Source organism: Trachemys scripta, chromosome 10, assembly GCF_013100865.1.
Source record: "Trachemys scripta elegans isolate TJP31775 chromosome 10, CAS_Tse_1.0, whole genome shotgun sequence".
Lineage (NCBI taxonomy): Eukaryota > Metazoa > Chordata > Testudines > Emydidae > Trachemys > Trachemys scripta.
The window spans coordinates 78,753,980-78,773,009 of record NC_048307.1 but is presented as its reverse complement, the minus strand read 5'-3'; the positions used below and the strand labels follow the sequence as shown (position 1 = coordinate 78,773,009).

Here is a 19,030-nt window from a genome sequence, read left to right as displayed (position 1 = left end):
AGCATTCTCTGAAATGCAGCCACTTCCACGTGTAGTTAGACAAGCAAAACTGCAGGGTCTCAATGTGTGGATGAGACAATAGTGTTCGGAGGAGGGATTTAAGTTTATTAGGGATTGGGGAACCAGGAAGGATGCATGCCACCTAAACCAAAATGGAACCAGATTTCTGGCATGTAAAATTAAGAAGGTCGTAGAAGAGTTTGTAAACTAAGGGCTGGGGGAAAACCGACAGGTGCAGAGGAGCACACAGTTCGGACAGACACATCCCTTGGAGGATTTTTTAAAGGGGATACTCTATATACTAGTAAAGAGAGAACAGGAGTTGATAAAGTACAGGTAGGAACTGAAGAGAAACAGTCAAACCAAAAAGAGTCCCATTCAATTCCAAAATTCCAGAGAGAGTGATTCACAGGCTTGGGATCTGTAGAGGGCAGAGAAGGGGATTGGGCAGTTATATGGGGCCACCAGACACGTATGGTACATTGTATACAAAGTAATTATTTGGATTCACACCATGGTTTTCAGTCAATGATTTCAAAATAATGCACAAAGCTGGGTAAGTACCGTGATCCCCTTTTTACAGATGGGGAAACTGAGACTAAAAAAGTTCATTGATGCTCAGCATCGTTGAGTCAGGAAAACAATACCCACATCTTCTAACTCCAAGTTACATCCTCCAGCAATGATGCTCCTGTGACAGGTGGGATCACAGAAACCCTCCTGGGAGCTGCCACCTGATGTGCCAAGACTACTTCTACCCCTGCTTTCCCTGCCAGCTCAGGACTCCAGCACCCTGTCTTGCTGAGCCAGACACTCCCGTCTGCTCCAACACAGACCCAGGGTCTGAATTACTTGCCCCAAAGCTGCAGGTTTACCTGAAAGCAGCTAACAGAAGTGTTCCTGTCTTTAGCACTCAGATGCCCAACTCCCAATGGGGTCTAAACCCAAATAAATCCGTTTTACCCTGTATAAAGCTTATACAGGGTAAACTCATAAATTGTTCGCCCTCTATAACACTGATAGAGAGATATGCACAGTTGTTTGCTCCCCCAGGTATTAATACATACTCTTGAGTTAATTAATAAGTAAAAAGTGATTTTATTAAATACAGAAAGTAGGATTTAAGTGGTTCCAAGTAGTAACAGACAGAACAAAGTAAGTCACCAAGCAAAATAAAATAAAATGCGCAAATCTATTCTAATCAAACTGAATACAGATAAGATCCTCACCAGTTCCAGAATGCTCCCTTTTACAGACTAATCTCCTTTTAGCCTGGGTCCAGCAATCACTCACACCCCTTGCAGTCACTGCCCTTTGTTCCAGTTCTTCCAAGTATCCTGGGGGGTGGAGATGTTCTCTCTTTAGCCAGCTGAAGACAAAATGGAGGGGTCTCCCAGGGGTTTAAATAGACTTTCTCTTGTGGGTGGAGACCCCCTCCTCACTCCTATGCAAAGTCCAGCTCCAAGGTGGAGTTTAGGAGTCACCTGGGCAAGTCACATGTCCATGCATGACTCACAGTTTTTACAGGTAGCATCCACTGTATACATGCTACCTTGAACATCCTCAAGTAGACTTCTTATGTGGACTGGAGCATTCCAAGATCTATTGTCCATTACGTGTTTCTTGATTAGGTCCTTGATTTCAACATTCCTTTCTCCAGGAACTGACCAAATGCTCTACTAAGGTTATTTAGAAACCAAGCCAGTACCCTGCCAACATTCATAACATTCATAACTTTGAATACAAAAATGATACATACATACAAATAGGATGAATACATTCAGTAGATCATAACCTTTACGGAGATATGTTACAGGGCATATGTAGCATAAAACACATTCTAAGCATATTTCCATAAAGCCTGATGGGAGGTACCGTCACAGCCACCTCCCTTGAGGGAGACTTGGGGGAAGTTTTACTGCTGCCTCAGAGAAGCACAGAGGCTGCCTAGTGTGAACCCCGCAAGGTTTAGGGAGCGTTAGCTTGCTTGACATTGTCCTATTTTGAGATCCTGGAACGAATCTATTAGTTCAAGCAGTGCCCAATACATTCCCTTTCTGCAGATAGAGAAAAAGGCATAAATAAGAGCTCTCAGTGGCTACCCACTGACCTGCTCCTAAATTTTGACAGCCTCTTAAACAGAAGAAAATAAGTATTTCCTGTTTGCAAAACAGAGCCTGAATCAGGCAGATTTAAAGCTCTCCCAAGAAGTTTCCCACACCTCAGTGCCATGATCAGGCTATTTTAAAATGAACAGCGCATCACAAAGAAGGGGAAAATACATCTGGAATCACTGAAATCGCCTTCAAGCATGGGAAGAAGGCCCCAGTCCCACTGTTGACAAACTGGTAAGTTACTGGGATCAGGGAGGGCACTGGCAAAGGATGTGTACGGTGGTAAGCTGAGTCTAGGGTAGATCCGTGTTTCAGGTGTACAAGGAGAGGGAAGACTAGGAACTTTCCTGGTTCTCTCCGTGAATTGGAGAGGGGCCAAGGAGGCGGATTTACCCCCACGTCTCTCATTGTTTATTGTGGGCCTAAGTACCCGCTGCTCCCATTGACTGCGATTGGATTTTGGGGGCTCAGCCCTTCTGAAACACCGGCCCTAGTTGCATTCCAATAGCGCCAAGAGGTCCCTGCAGAGCTCAAGGCCCCATTGGTGCTTTCTGGCGTTCCTGGTGCACGGCTACTGGTGCAGGGCTACTGGTGCACACACACACACCCCCAGCTGGTTGCGTGGATGACAGCCCGGGCGCTGAAGTGCCAGGGTTCGTTGAGCTGCTGCCCCTTGGCAATCAGCCCCATAATGCCCAAGACTGCACTGACTGATTATTCCCTTTTCTCTGAGACACCTGCTAAGCGGCAGGGCCAGCTAAGCCAAGGACTTCAGAGAGACAATGCTATTTATTCTAAGAGCCACGGTTTCGCCAATAAGGATATATTTAGGACTGATAAACTAGGGCAGGCAGAGGCTTCTGAAAGTATAAGAAAGGAGAAAATATCAATAGAAGAGCAGCCTGGGTTCACCTTCAAGCTCATAAACATTGTCAAAGGGTCCATTATTTCCAGATACAAAGAGCCAAACATGTCGTTTTGACATTGTACTCACAGTTTCATCAGGCAGGTCACTGAACACTTGGAGGTTTAATTTCTTCCCCTGCTTTCCTTCTTTCTTGGGTTCTGAGGCTAAGAGCTGGGAAGATCATTATTGGATCACACCAAATTAATACCCTTTTTCTGGAGTATTTGGAGAACTGTTACCTCCCCTCTCTCTCTCATATTTCTACAAACCTTACACACAGCATTGCTAGAAGAGCTCTCTGTTGGCCGGACTGACTCTGCCTATCAGGGCATATAAAGTAGTGATCAACATGAAGAGCCAAAATATTACACAACCATTCTTCCACAAATTGAGTAGGCTCCTAACCCTCCATGCCTCCAGAATCTAAATAGAACAGAAAAGAATGCCAGCTGGCATGCCTCAAATTCTTGGATTTCGAGCTCTTGCCAAGTTCCCTGCATTGTCAAGTATGCAGCCATGTGGGTCATAACAGTTACTGCCTTTTAAAAGACATCTCTCTGTCCAGATTCATTTTTTTTTTTGTTCATCGGTCTCCACTTGCCCCTGCCATTGGTCTAGGCCACCACCTTGGTTTTCTCAGCTACCAGTTTCATTAAAATAGTTTCCACTGTAGAATCCAGCAAGGATGCTGAGGATTATAAAATAGTTCATTTTCCATTCACAGAACTCAACTGAATACACAGGCCCGATGCAGCTGAAGTCGATGATCGGCTTTGACATGAACTGAATGGTGCATCTCAGGGCAGCATTAGGCTGCGTGAATGGAGAACTTGGTGCGTGGGACAGAACGGTGGACAGTACAAGTGCTCAGAGCACAGATCATAGCAGGAGCGGCACATGTACAGACCTCTGGGCTTGCATAGAGCTCATTGACTTGCATGAGGCTCTGTGTTTGGGTATAGGGGCCACCTAGGCAGAACTCCAGGTACCATCAGGGTCTCAGTGAGGTTGCCTTGACTCCTACACTGGACATTTATTTTTTCCCTTCCACCATTTTCTGCTTCCAACTTTACTCTGTGCTGCAAATTAGCATTCTCCTTGCACAAGACATCTGTCTGCAGGGCCGGCGCAACCCATTAGGCGACCTAGGCAGTCGCCCAGGGTACTACAATTTGGGGGGCGGTGACCACGGCAGTATTTCGGCGGCAGGACCTTCCGCCACCTCTGTGGCGGGCGGTATTTCGGGGTGGGACCTTCCGCAGCCTAGGGTGGCAGAAAAGCTGGCGGCGCTCCTATCTGTCTGCCCACCTAGCCTTTTACACTATGCTCATCACAATGTCATTGGAGCACCTCAGGTCATCGGAAAACCCAGCTAGGGTCCAATCCTTGCTTCTCCTGCCTCTGAACAGGGAGTTCATTATCGAGTATTTGCTCATTGTGATCATTTATTAATGTGTGGGGCCCCTCACAGCTAGGGTGACCAGACAGCAAATGTGAAAAATCGAGACGGGGGTGGGGGTTAATAGGAGCCTATATAAGAAAAAGACCCAAAAATCAGGACTGTCCCTATAAAATCGGGACATCTGGTCACCCTACCACAGCTGCTGCCTCACAAGCAGTCCCATGGAAGCCAAGAGATCTCTGCGTAAGCAGTGAAATTCACTCCTCTGCAGCAGCACAAGGCCTGTAGACCACTTTAGCCACACTTGACTCTACTTCAAGGGCTTAACTGTTGCATGGGCCTTAACTCACCATTAGGTCATGTCATTTGGATCTCTGTCCAGAATGAGATGCCAGATCAAACCAAGTTCAATACCACTGATGAGTTTGCACTCGCCGGATGTGACTTTACCATTACACAAATTGAATCTATTTCCCCGTGGTAAGTATCCTCACACCTGCTTGTCAACTGTCTGAATGGACCATCTTGATTATCACTACATAAGTTTTTTTTTCTTGCTGATAATAGCTCAAATTAATTAATTAGCCTCTTAGAGTTGATATGGCAGTTTCCACCTTTTCATATTCCCTGTATGTATATACATCTTCTTTCTATATGTTCCATTCTATGCATCCGATGAAGTGGGCTGTAGCCCATGAAAGCTTATGCGCAAATAAATTTGTTAGTCTCTAAGGTGCCACAAATACTCCTGCTCTTTTTACCAAAATTAAGAAACACAAAAATAGCCATCTCACCATGGCTTGGCAGAAAAGTTTCCACCTCATGATTTAGCTTAGAGTTCTGCTCATTGAAACAAGATCTACACCAAAGGTGTGAACATTTCCTGCTAGTCTTGTCTTAAAGTCATTCACACAACTACAAGGAACTTTCCAGCCCTCAGCTGTGCACTTTCAGGGTGAACATTTCAAACAACAAAGAGGTTCCACAGTCAGTCACAAACAAGACTTTTCAAATGGGGTTTCACAAATATTGCAGGTGGCAAGAGAATCTCCAGAATATGATTTTTACTACTTCTGTTAGAGACCCCAGTCAGGATCAAGGCCTCATTGTACAATGCACAGAACAAGTCTGGCACAGTATCTGTTTGTAGCTGTTACCCTACGTCCTCAGAACATTAGCATAGTTCTTCGCAGGAATGCAAGGGAACTGTGAAATCCAAACATTTCCCTGGTCCAGACAGATCAGGTCAGACATGTTCTGGGCAAATTTTAAAAGCCTGTTTGTTCAGTTCAAGACAAAGATACCAAAAATACTTCATTTACTGCCTCTATCCAAGTACTCAATGTAGCTCCATACCACCTGTGCCATGTTTTGGCCTGGAAGCAAAATTTTAAGGCTGCAATATGAATGCTTTGGTAAAGAAGTTTATAATGGAAATGGCAGTGGAGCCAATAATTATATAGCTAGGCACTGTTTCTTTAGAGAGACAAGGTAGGTGAAGTAATATATATCTTTTATTGGGCCAACTTTTGTTGGTAGAAGGGATAAGCTTACAAGGTTCACAGAAAGAACAGGAGTACTTGTGGCACCTTAGAGACTAACAAATTAAAATGGATTTTTTACCTTTAGTCCTTTTGGTATGATGTCCATCTGCTTGCATTTGGAAAGGAAGATGATGTCTGTCTGTACCTGTACGAGTTTTTTCATGAGGTTGATGGATTTCCACTCCATACGGCTAAATGCAGTGCCTTGCATAATGACAGGTTTCAGAGTAGCAGCCGTGTTAGACTGTATCCGCAAAAAGAAGTACTCCTGTTCTTTTTGCGGATACAGACTAACACGGCTGCTACTCTGAAAGGTTCACAGAGCAATTCTTCAGGACTGGGGAAGGCACCAGAGCAGCTAAGCTAAATATAAGAGGGGACACATTGTTAAGTGTAAAGGGTTCACCTATGCTATAGGAGACCACTTAAAATGAAGCGGGCAGTTAAGGGTTAGCAGGCAGTGGGGTGTGTTACCAAACATTGTAATGAGCCTGTCATAACTATAAAGGGAAGGGTAACAGCCCTCCTGTGTACAATACTATAAAATCCCTCCTGACCAGAGACTCCAAAATCCTTTTACCTGTAAAGAGTTAAGAAGCTCAGGTAACCTGGCAGACACCTGACCCAAAGGACCAATAAGGGGACAAGATACTTTCAAATCTTGGTGAGGGGAAGGCTTTTGTTTGCGCTCTTTGTTTTTGGGGAGAGTTCGCTCTTGGGACTGAGAGGGACCAGACATCAATCCAGGCTCTCCAAATCTTTCTGAACAAGTCTCTCATATTTCAAACTTGTAAGCACAGCCAGGCAAGGCGTGGTAGTTTTATCTTTGTTTTCTCAACTTGTAAATGTACCTTTTACTAGAGTGTTTCTCTCTGTTTGCTGTAACTTTGAACATAAGGCTAGAGGGGGGGTCCTCTGGTCTCTTTAAGTTTGATTACCCTGTAAAGTTATTTTCCATCCTGATTTTACAGAGATGATTTTTACCTTTTTCTTTAATTAAAAGCCTTCTTTTTAAGAACCTGATTGATTTTCTTTGTTTTTAGATCCAAGGGGGTTGGATCTTGATCCACCAGGAGTTGGTGGGAGAAAGGAGGTGGGATGGTTAATTTCTCCTTGTTTTAAGATCCAAGGGGTTTGGATCTGTATTCACCAGGGAATTGGTGAAGTCTCTCAAGGCTACCCAGGGAAGGGAATTAGCACATTGGGAGTGGTGGCAGCAGACCAGATCTAAGCTGGTAGTTAAACTTAGAAGTTTTCATGCAGGCCCCCACATCTGTACCCTAAAGTTCAGAGTGGGGAAGGAGCCTTGACAGAGCCATACAATCAGTATCTCTGTTGAGTCCCCAGTTTTTAGTGTTTAGCACAGTTATACATTTAAGTTCCCAGGCCTGCCTTTCAAAATTGTTGTGCAGATTTCCTTTGAGGATGGGGACTGAGAGGTCAGATAAGGAGTGATCACTTTGTGAAAAGTGTTCCCCACAGGTGAGAGGGTGTTTTTGCCTTGTATCATTTTTCTCTGTCAGTTCATTCTTGAGCGTAGTGGTTGTCTGGTATCACCCACATAGTAGTTGTTGGGGCATCTGATGCATTGGGTGAGGTTCACCATATGCTATGATAGGCATGTGTAGGACCCATGATTCTTGAAAGGTCTTTTGTGGAGGGGGGGGTATTGATGATCATTACAGAGGAGTTATGTCCACAGATTTTGCATCTGTTGTTACAGCAGGATCTGGTGCCACTTTGAGTTGGTGTATCTGTGGGGAGCTCGCTTTTGATGTTGAGCTTGGTGAAGTTGGGGAGTTGTTTGAAGGCCAGAAGAAGGGGTTTGGGAAAGTTTCTTTCAGGATGTGATCCCCATCAAACATGGGTTGTAGTTGTTTGAGGATACCCCAGGTACATTCCAGTGTGGAGTGGTAAGTGACAACTAGGGGCATGTGGTCAGGGAGGTTTCTTTTTCCTGTATGGAAGCAGGTTCTCCCTGGATATTTGGGTGGCCCATTCCACAACGTGATCTACATCTCTGGTGGAATGTCCTGGTTTAGTGAAGGTGGTTTTAAATGTGTTTAGGTGTGTCCCCTAGACTTTCTCTTTGGAGCAAATTCTGTGGTATCGGTGTGCCTGGCTGCGGAAAACAGATTTCTTGGGATGTCTGTGGTGGTCGTGGGATCTGTGAAGGTAAATGTGGTGATCCATGGGTTTCTTGTTTATAGTCATTTGTAGGGTTCCATTGTTTAAGCTGATTGTGATATCCAGGAAGTTGATGTTGGTGTGGGAGCGTTCTAGAGAGAGTTGGATGGATGGGTGGTGGTTATTGAAGGTGTGGTGGAAATCAATGAGGGAGTTTAGGCTGTCTGTCCACAGGATAACAATATCATCAATGTAACTCAGTCAATCATTGGTTTCTTGGTGCATTTTCCAGAAAGTTTTCCTCAAGGTGGCCCAGGAAGAGGTTGGCAAATTGGGGAGCCATCCTCAGACTCCTGGCTAGTCCCATGGCTTGGACAAAGTGTTTGTTGTGAAATGTGAAGTTGTTGTGGGTGAGGATGAAATGGATGAGTTTGGCAATGTGTTTGGGGTGGATTTCTGAGCATTGTATTTGAGGCAGTCAGTGATGCTGCTATGGTGAGGGATCTTGGTGTATAGGGAGGTGAAACCCATGGTAGCAAGGATGGGGGAGATTGTTAATGTTGCAGTGTTTCTGGAGGAAGTCTGTAGAATCTTGGAAGAAGCTGGCCCTTGGTATGATGAATGGTTAGAAGATGGTTTATATGAGTCCTGTCCCTCAGTAAGAGGGCAGTGGGCAGATAGTACTGGTTTGCATGTCTTGGGAAGCATGTAGAAGGTCCCTGGGGTGAGTTCATGGGTGAAGAGGTTGCAGAAATTGTCTTGGAAGTATTTGGGGAAGGATTTGATGGTATCTTAAAATTCCTGTGTAAATTGTTTTATGGGCTTTTCGAGTTCTTTATGGTAGGTGGTGTCAGAGAGTTGTCCATTGGCCTCATTGATATAGCCATCATGATTAAGGACTATATTGCGGCCCCTTTTGTGTGCTGGTTTGATCACTATCTAGTGGTTAGATTTCAGGGGCTTTATAGCTATCCTTCCAAAGGCAACTTTAATTCATAGCTCTGCTAAACACTAAAAGCTAGGGACTCAACAGAGATATTGATTTTATGGCTCATTACAACAATTTGTAACACATTCCACTGCCTGCTAATGCTTAAATGACTGCTTCATTTTAAGTAGTAGAAATTATGCAATCACCAGGCCTTTAGGCTCAGGTCAAGGCATTTTTAATTTGTCAGTCCCTGCATGTCTCTCTCAGGTGTCCTGAAAACAGCTGGTTGCTCTGGAAATGAGTCAACCCTTCTCCGGAGAGGGAGTAAAGTATCTGCGCCTAAAATATTCATATCTACTTGTGAATTCGCAGAGGACATTCAATTTAGTAAACACTTTGTATACATGATTTTCATCTTTGGATTCTCATCCTCCTTCCCCTCATTGGTTCAGTTGCTTTCAATTCAAATCATAAACAGCTTCGATTTTTATATTTTTACTTTTTATTTTGAAATGAGATGTTACTTAGTACAAGGATGCTAAGATCAGTAGAAAGCCTTTTTGATACGAGACCATATATGACAAAGATAGAAAGCAGAGTGCTCCTCCAGTCATTCTGCTTCATTAACCTTTTTATAATTGCACGCATTATTTGACAAAAATGTAACAAGCGAGAAGCAGGCTGTACATCTGTTTGCATTTAAAACTCCAGGAGAGAACTAAACCATTACAACTGGAAACCTGCCACTACTACTTGCAAACTGGCGAGTATAAACTCAGCGAAGGCAAAGTTATGTCCTATCTTAGCTGAGGTCAGTTAACACTTAAAACTGTTGTCTCCTAAACTAACAGCAGCACATATAGGGCATTATGTTTTAAAATCACCTTAACCTGAGTAATCAGCGCAACCCCCTTTTTAGAGTAGTTAAAATAACTATTACAGGCTTATGTAACTCATCCCGGATCGTTTAATACAGCAGGCTTTTTCCATTCCTTATAAGTATAGCCTCAAAGAGGCCAAGAAAGACAACCTCTATCCCCTTTGAACACCTTTTCTTCCCTTCGTTTGCTTTTGTCCACAGCTTTTAGATGTCCTGAAATACACAAGACTAAAATACAAAGTGTCCTAGAGTTGTAACATTTAGAGAAGAAAAATGTGTTGGGATTCAGTGTGCAAGGCAAGAATACATTGATTAATCAGGGGTCGGCAACCTTTCAGAAGTGGTGTGCTGAGTCTTCATTTATTCACTCTAATTTAAGGTTTCGTGTGCCAGTAATACATATTAATGTTTTTAGAAGGTCTCGTTCTATAAGTCTATAAGATATAACTAAACTATTGTTGTATGTAAAGCAAATAAGGTTTTTAAAATGTTTAAGAAGCGTCATTTAAAATTAAATTAAAATGCAGAGCCCCCCCCCCCGACAGCTGGCCAGGACCCGGGCAGTGTGAGTGCCACTGAAAATCAGCTCCCGTGCTGTGCCATAGGTTGCCTACCCCTGGATTAAATCAACCTGTCCATAAAGCTAAAGTGAAAGTAACACACAACAAAGTAAAAATGATAAGCCACCTGTACATAGAACTGCCAGCTGTGTAGGGCTGAAAGGAGAATTGTGCAAAGAAGAACAGGTGGGGGGAAATCAGCTATACAAGGCCAAAAAAGTATCTCGACACAAACTTTCAACCACAGACCATTAGGCACAGTGACCCCTTCTACCATAAGTGGGCACAAAACCATCTGCAAATGTTATTTCCTACCCTAAAGATACTGCAGTCAGAATGTTTTGTAGTCACTGGAGTGGAACACACAACAGTTATCTATTCCCTTACATCTTAATTATGTGTACTTCTCTGAAGAAGAAGTTAGATTTTAAACTGTTTCTTTAATCAGATGTTAACATTTTGCAAGACTTTTTTTTTTTTCTAAAGTGACATCATCTTGGCAACAATAAATGGGATGAAAAATTCTGTCTGTAGAATGGACTTGCCTTATATGGACTGTGTTCAAAAATAAATGTTCGTGTAACTAAGTGAAAAATTTCTGCAAGGAAGTGAGGAAAGGAAAAGTATGTATGTGACAGATACGGATGCAGAATTCCTGTCACACAGAGAACTAACTTACCGGGCAAACTAATTTTTTTTAAAGCATGTGTTCTGATTGGGAGACCAAGTGTTAATATGCAGATTTAGAGTTACTCACTGGAGTAGTCCCTTTGATCTCATTGGGACTACTCATATGAGTCAAGGTTTCAGGATTGTCTCGGTTTGTTTCAGTGTTTTGTATTTACAACATATATCGGTAGCTTGAGCATCTCTCCAGTAGGACAGCCATATTGCTCTCTTCAGTTATATACAGACAAAGGGGAAGCATGGAAAGCTTAGGGATCAAAGCGATTCCCGTCTAGTCTGTGATGAACTGGGGGTTCTGTCGGTACCACTTCTGAATGAGGGACGATTTTATGAAATGACTGTGTCATGGGAAGCCTACTTGTATGTGGCTCCACCATGAATGAGCAGGGTGGTGTTATGTTTCTGCTGGCCAGAGACAACGGTGAGTGAGCTGCAATCGTCTATTCAAAACAGGGACAATGGGTGTATTTGTTCCTGCAGCTGTCGACAAGACACTTCCTCCGGTTGTCTGAAGGGAGTAGGGTTTGGAAGTAATGGAAAGTTACCAGGAGAACAAAAAAAAGCAGGTGACCCTAGTGGGAGACTAAAGGGACTCACCGGAGGAGACCGGGGGAGAGAGCCATTTTGCCCCAGATGATGGTGAGGGAGTCCGCTACAGGGGCAGGGTAGGCATGAGGGTGGAGGACATCGCCTGCCTGCTGGAAGACAGATGATTCCCAAAGACCCCAAGGGAAGGTTAAGCCCATGAGGGACACTGTATTTAGGAGGGTTTGTATGATCTGTACTCTCCTGTGCTTGATCTGTTAAGAGCATAACCATGTTCGACTGGGCAATGTGTGTTGACTGCATCACAACTACTGTGAGCCCCTGAGAGAATTAACCTGTAACCTAGAAGCTTCGCACCTTTTGGGTGGACTTCGGGAGAGGCGCGTGTTTAAGTACCGGGGAGTCTGGAGGGCCAGTGCTGTGCCCAGAGGAGCTAGGTGGGTGATCAGCAGGTTCCAACCCTTGGAGGGGGTGCCAGATAGAAGGTCTGTGCCTTGAGAGTGTGCCCAGGGACCTCGAGATTGGGGCAGTGGATGGGCTCTGGTCAGGCCCGGGGAGCCAGAGGACAAAGACTTAGATTCCCCTCACAGCAATCCTAGCGTGTGGCCAGGCAAGGGCGCTCATTAGGATCTGTGACACAGCCATAGACGAGACAATCAAGACTTCCTGAGACGTGTACCCAGTCCATGGCATGCCATAACAAGAGAGAGTCTACAGTCTATTTAAAACAGACCTCCATTTCATAACTGCGATTAAGAGATTGTACCAAGTCCTACAGGAAGCCTGTAGAAGAGCTGGGAATTGAACTCAAGTCCCTTGTCAAAGTCTAGTGCCTTAACCATGAGATCACCCACCTCTCTTTCAAGAGCCAGTGTTCCAGCCCTGCGTGACACCTAAGGAGGATGGGCGGATATCAAGCAGTAACAGAGGGACATTTCCCAAACAACGATATTTAAAGCTATAAATGGGAACATGGGGGAGAAACGTAAGGACAGATTGTTTAACTCAGCTGAAATAGATTGGACACAATGGAAAATGGTAAATATTTTGCAACTAATTAAGGACTGCCCCTGCTAAGTTGTGCCAGTTGGCATTTTCATAGGAAAAGTCACATTTAAGAAAAAAAGAAAATATCCCGTACTCACAAGCAATTACATCTATGACTAATTCAAAGGAAAATCAAATGCTTGAGTTCATCTATGTGACAACACTCTCCCTGTAACGTTGCAAAGGGCAGAGAGACACCCAAGGTGGTGATTTGGATCCGTTACATTCTTTGTATGTCAGTTACACCAGAAAAAAAACCTACATCCAAATTTTCCAGATCTTGAAGACTGTGCAAAACCTGATTATTTGAGCCACTGCTTCCCACCTTCTGGAACTGTGCTGCTTCCCCACACTTTCTTCAGTTGGACACAGAGCAGAATCATTCCTTCAGTTCTCTTCCAAATTTCATGAAAATTCCTGTACATGCAGGGCATAGGTCTTGCATAAGCCATTTTTCATCTTACTAGATAAACATGATATATTAGTTACCAACAAAATTACAACAGAAGCCTGTTTTCTTCTCTTACACTCAGTTAAATATTGTATTCATTTTACCTTTCTCCTTTTAAATGGGAAGCCAACGTTATTTGGCTGAAATCTAGAATTTGGTTACACACTTCAGACAGGACCAAGACTCATCTCAAGAAAACAGGAACTAATTTTCTGGGGAAATGTTCTGCTTTTTTAAAAAAAACAACCTCTTCTGTTGGTTTGTGTTTTGTAAAGCTCACATCTGGCTATATTTGCTGGTATTGTACTATAGAAAAAACAGAGACTATACTGTATGTGATCCCAGAGTGACTGAAGAGGCCATGTTTTACAAAGCCTTGTAAGCCATGGCCTGGTTTTTGCAGAATTTAAGACACATGGTGGCTTGGATCCAATTCCATTTTATCCAAAACAGTGAGATAGTCAAGGTGTGCATGTGGAAAGTGGGGGTGCAGAGAAAAACTTCTGATATAAAGCCACTGCCATGGTACAGTGACAAAGCCACTTGTAATAGATGTTCACAGAAAGTGAGGAGAAAATGAGATGCAACTTTAATGGTTTATTTCTGAGGGGCTGTAGTCATACCTTTCACTGCGTCTAGAATGAAACTGACATGCATGGGGCTATGGTGTGGTCAATCTAGAGATGAAAAGATATCACTGTTACCAGAGATTTGGTCACTGTGTTCGTGTCATCAGCTCTTCTAGTGCCTTATCTCTATGATTCTCATAAAGCAGAAGAACCTCTTTGATTTCAGCTTGCTGGAAACCCATATCCTTAAATTGCACTAAAAGATGCAGGAATTCAGCTGCCTGGGGGAAAAAAAGGAACAGAAAGGAAGTTATTTTATCATTCTCGATTCAAGGGGAATTCATTGTAAGGTTTCAGCGGAAGCAGCAGTATGTGAAAAGATGCAACCGAGCTATATGATCTAGCAGGATTCATTACGCTTAAAGAACAATGTTGAAATCAATGGCACAGAATGTGGATGGTAAAGCCCTGATTCTGAATGCTGCTCCATACAGGTGAATTCCTGTGCTTAGGCAGGGCCCCCAAGAAGTCAATGAGGCTCCAGATATGTGCAGGGGCTGCTCAGGCAGAACTAGGAACAGAATAGTTTGAAAACCCTGGGCCAAATTCACCACAGATAAAAGTGGACACCAGTCCACTGACTTAGTGGCGTGACACCCGTCGGCACCAGTGCTAAATCTGGTCCCACCTCTCTAAAAGAGAGAAAATGTCCTTTTTCTGGACACACTCCATGGACGGAACAGACAGAGGGGTTAGTTTTTAATGGCAGGTAACAACTATTGTTTCTTTATTTCAGTACTGTTTATGATAAAACAGTCACTCACTTCAGAACCAGATTGACACCCTTTGGGAATTGGTGAAGTGGCCCCTATCCAATAGTATGGTGAAATACTACTCATTTGGGGGGAAATATTACCATTATCGGATAACAAAATAGAATTTCAGTCTATATTATGAAATACGGTAGTTACATGAAAAAGATGTATCAAATCAGAAAAAAATACTGAGTATGAGCTGGTATTTATTTTTAGTGCTTCCCCTCCCCCTCCTCTCCCCTCCAATATCCTTCATTCTTGCACCAGACCTTTACTGGCCTCGGTATTTTCCACAGCCTCTCATCTGCAACTAAGTCAGCAGAAGGGAAAGGTGCAATCCTGCGTGTTGTGAAAGTTGGGGTTATGCCAAACAGTCCAGACCCAAAATTCAGTAGTGCTTATCCTCTTCCGTGCCAGCTTTTCACACTGTTAGGGGCACCTCCCAACACCCTTGGCCAAAAGTGACTTCATAAATGCCAACACACACAGTCACAGTGCCAGGGCTCTGCCATCTGGGGAAAGGAAGGCACACAGGGGAGAGTCTGCATAGGGGCCTTGGCAACTCATTGTGGAACTAGTAGATAGATGGACCACTGGGGAGGCTGGTGCCCATGTGGTATAGAATTCATCGGTGGAGGGGCTATGGAACCAGAGTGTTTCCACTGCAAGGGGTGGGGGCAGTAATGGAGCCATTCACCAATATTCTGCACTCCCTGTGTGAGCTCAGTGTAGCCCACAAGGAAAGGGGTTCTGGAGGTCGTGCTGGGGGTTTGATTCAGTCCCACCTCTAATACAAGGCCTAAGCAACATTACTCTTTGCTCTGAAGGCACCTAACTGCTTCTGACCTTCTTCTCCGAGTACTGGAACATTTCCATTGCCTCTTCCACCTGCCCCTCTTCGTAGCCCTGTTTCAGCAACCTGTCACAGGCACTAAGGTAACTGAGAAACTACAACAGAGAGACAGCAAAGAAACTGGGTTAATATAACCTCCGGGAGAGAGGGTGAGCAGCAATCAAAATATATTGCCTGTATATGAAATCTTTGATTGAAGGAGTCTGCCAGTCCACCACTGCAATATGGAGGCTCCGTCTTGGAGGTTGTTCTTATGACTGAGGTGTCACCAGAACTCCTCGAGGGAATGAGGGTCTGATTACCCAGAGCCAGATGTACAGGGAGGGACAAATTGTTCCACCATGATGGACCTTTCCTGATTGAGAGGCTGGGCCCCCTGCTTCATAAAATTCTGGGCCTACTGACTTCAGTAGGGCCAAGATTTCAGCCCTGGTATTGTATGAGGCTTATTTATGCAAACATTCCTTCAATGTGGGCCAGATTTTCAGCTGGTGCAAATCAGGGTAGCTTGAGTAAGCTACACTGTTTTATATCACCTAAGGATTTGGCCCTTTACTTTTTTTAAAAAGTGCAAAATTGGATGTTTTTCTTAATTAGCCTAAATTCTTAGGTGCCCAATGGTGCTAACGCTGGACTGTTCAGATTGAATTTGGGATTGGAGAATAGACTAGGATTGTAACAAGAAACGCATGGAATATAAGTAATTTGTGCATTGTACAATTATCCCACAAGCTGGAGAAAGCTGTATGTTACAGCCACACTTCAGGGGACTAGACAGTTTGTCTTTCAGTCTCCATTAAGGTCAGCTGTGTTTTTGCACCAGTTTTTAGATACGGAGTTGAGGGAGTATCACAAATTTAAAAAAGAGATGGGAAAGAGTCAACGCAAACTTGTTCCATTCAATTCGTTGCCTAATGTTTTGTTTCTATGAGTTTTCAGTGACTCAGGCAGCAGGACTTTCATCACTTCCCTGGAGAAGATAATCATCTAAGATCTTCCCATTCTCTGGGTGTGGGAAATATGAACAAAGAGAGGGACACCCCCTCCCTCGGGGAATCCAGAAATCTGAACTCTGCTTGATGTGGGGGGAAAATATTTTAAAGTTTTTGTTTTTTTTTTAAAGACTGTATCATTAAAGTGCTAGATAGTGCTGAACTCTAACCTGCCATCCTCACAGTGTCACTATTGATGTTCAAAACTTCAACCCTCTAGGGTCTTGCTCCAGAATATAGAGCAGAACATGCCTCCCACCCCAAAGGAGGCCTGTTTGCCATCATTACTGAAAGTAAACAGTTATTTTTGGCTTTCCTCGTTGTTCTTGGAGTGCTGACAGCACAATTCCCAGTGGTATCTTATAAATATCACATAAGCCATTCACTGCCCAAAAACTTATGTGACAAACAATAAATTAAATATATAATGGTAAAAAAAGCCAGGGCCAAATTCACCACTTTGGTGTAAGCGGGTGCAACTCCATAGACTTCAGTGAAGTGGTGTCTGTTGATGCCAGAGGAGAATTTGATTTATAATCTCCAAAGTAAAAGAAAATGAGTGGCCCACTGCCAGACTAACAGCATCAAAGCCAGTAGAGGGATTCACTAAAAGATCATAAAACTTGCTAAATGTCCAAAAATAAAAATAAAAAAAGGCTTTCTAAAGCTAAGAAAAAAATTTGGCCGAATACTCATTTCTCCCGCAGTGTGGTAATGAGGATTAAAAAGCACAACCTACATTCACTTGGTATTATCATATCAAATATTACAGCCTCTATTTGCTTGCCATTTACATGAATAACTTGCTGTTTTTATTTGTCTCATGACCTTCCTTCCTAAAAAGCCAGTGCTGTTGACAATATTTCTTTGGCCATTAACAGGGACATTGGCTTACAATCTTCACTGCAGAAGCAAACAATTCAGAGAACCTGACATTTTGTGTAAGCAGAGTATGGAACTTGTGCAAAACTGGCATAAACAGGATGATTTCAGCATTATAAAAAACCACCAGTAAGACTAAACAAAAACAGGTTTTTAAATATTGTGACTTATTGACCTCATGGTACAGTATAGACTAATCTTTTGCCTGTGGAGGTGGAGAAAGAATGTAGCTAGCTTACCCTGGAGGAATGGATTTAGGAACAACAAGTTTTGCATTTAGTCTTCAAGAATATTAATGCACCCACAAAACGTTAGATAGGCATGCTCTGCAAAACTAAAACTAAATACATAGACAGTTTAATGCTTGCTCCTATCATAAGCTGTTCTCTCTGGGGTTTTTCCTGGGTCTTATAATGAGGTTGAGGATTGTTATAAACACCAGGTAGCCTCAGTGCGAGCATCTTATATCAGAGAAAACTTCTTAAAGGGGTTTTTATTCTAGCATTATAATCTTTGGAACATGAAGTTCTTCGGTACACTTGTAGCTCGGTAATTTATCCGTCCTCCCCTCCTCATTATGTTACCTGTCATGCTATGCAGAAAAAATATTTGTTTTTTCATATCAAAGAAAAGCAATGCAATGACTCAAACTAAATCCACTCCAGTTAACAAGCCCATGGCTTACACATTCCCTTGAATGTATTCCCAAGATTTCCATTACAAGTTTGTTTGACCCTCACTGAAAAGGCCCATCTCTCCTAGGCCACCAATTTCTGATGATTCCATAGGTGGCTGCTTAAAACAGGTTGCATTGTACACTGGTTTTAAACTCCCAGTGTCTTGCCAGCCAATTCAGAGAGCAGCCTGTAAGTTCCACCCTCACAGCCAGAGATGAAGCACAGGAATGGCACAGACTGCAAGATTAGGTCGAACCAAAATGGAGAAAAGTGATGGCTTCAGGATGAAGGACTGGGGAAAACCACTATTCTTCCCTGGGAGCAAGGTTTGGACCCAGGGCGGGGAAACCCACTGTTAAAAACATCCCTAAAATATTCTGTGTTCCCAGAACAATAGGACAGTCAATAAAGTGGAATGACAGCAAATTTAAAACGGATAGAACTTTCTTACACAATGCATAGTCAGCCTGCAGAACTCACTACTATATCGTAATAGTACAGTTGAGGCCAAGAGTTAGAAGAATTTAAAAAAAGAATGGGCATTTATGCAGATAATGAGAACAGTTACATTAGAAACATAAAACATAAGAGCGGCCATACTGGGTCAGACCTAAGGTCCATCTAGCTCAGTATCCTGTCTTTCGACAGTGGCTAATGCCAGGTGCCCCAGAGGGAATGAACAAGGACTATCCAAAAGTTTTGAAGAACTATTACTTCAGTGTCAGCCATAAGCCACCCACTAACGCAGGGGTCGGCAACGTTCGGCACGCGGCTCGCCAGGGTAAGCACCCTGGCGGGCCGGGCCAGTTTTATTTACCTGCTGATACGGCGGGTTCGGGCGATCGTGGCCCCCACTGGCGGCGGTTCGCCGTCCCGGGCCCATGGGGCGGCGAGAAGCGGCGCGGGCGAGGGATGTGCTGGCCGCGGCTTCCCGCCGCCCCCATTGGCCCGGGACGGTGAACCGCGGCCAGTGGGGGGCGTGATCGGCCGAACCTGCCGCATCAGCAGGTAAATAAAACTGGCCCGGCCCACCAGGGTGCTTACCT

The 19,030-nt window shown here is 43.7% G+C and overlaps 1 protein-coding gene across 4 annotated transcripts in view; it reads right to left on the bottom strand.

Annotated features, from left to right (window-relative positions):
• Positions 1-10,455: 10,455 nt before the first annotated feature.
• The window catches only part of UBAP1L (ubiquitin associated protein 1 like), a 17,005-nt gene continuing 8,430 nt past the window's right edge, over positions 10,456-19,030 (bottom strand). The window contains exons 4-6 of one of the 4 annotated variants that reach the window (XM_034783523.1): positions 15,427-15,528; positions 13,901-14,046; positions 10,456-13,208 (exon numbers count right to left, since the gene is read on the bottom strand). In XM_034783523.1, coding sequence (XP_034639414.1) covers positions 13,912-14,046; positions 15,427-15,528 — 237 coding nt within the window. In that variant the 3' untranslated portion in view covers positions 10,456-13,208; positions 13,901-13,911. Of the gene's footprint in view, positions 13,209-13,780; positions 14,047-15,426; positions 15,529-19,030 lie in introns of those variants that run through there. The other 3 variants (XM_034783522.1, XM_034783521.1, XM_034783524.1) reach the window with 3 other exon arrangements.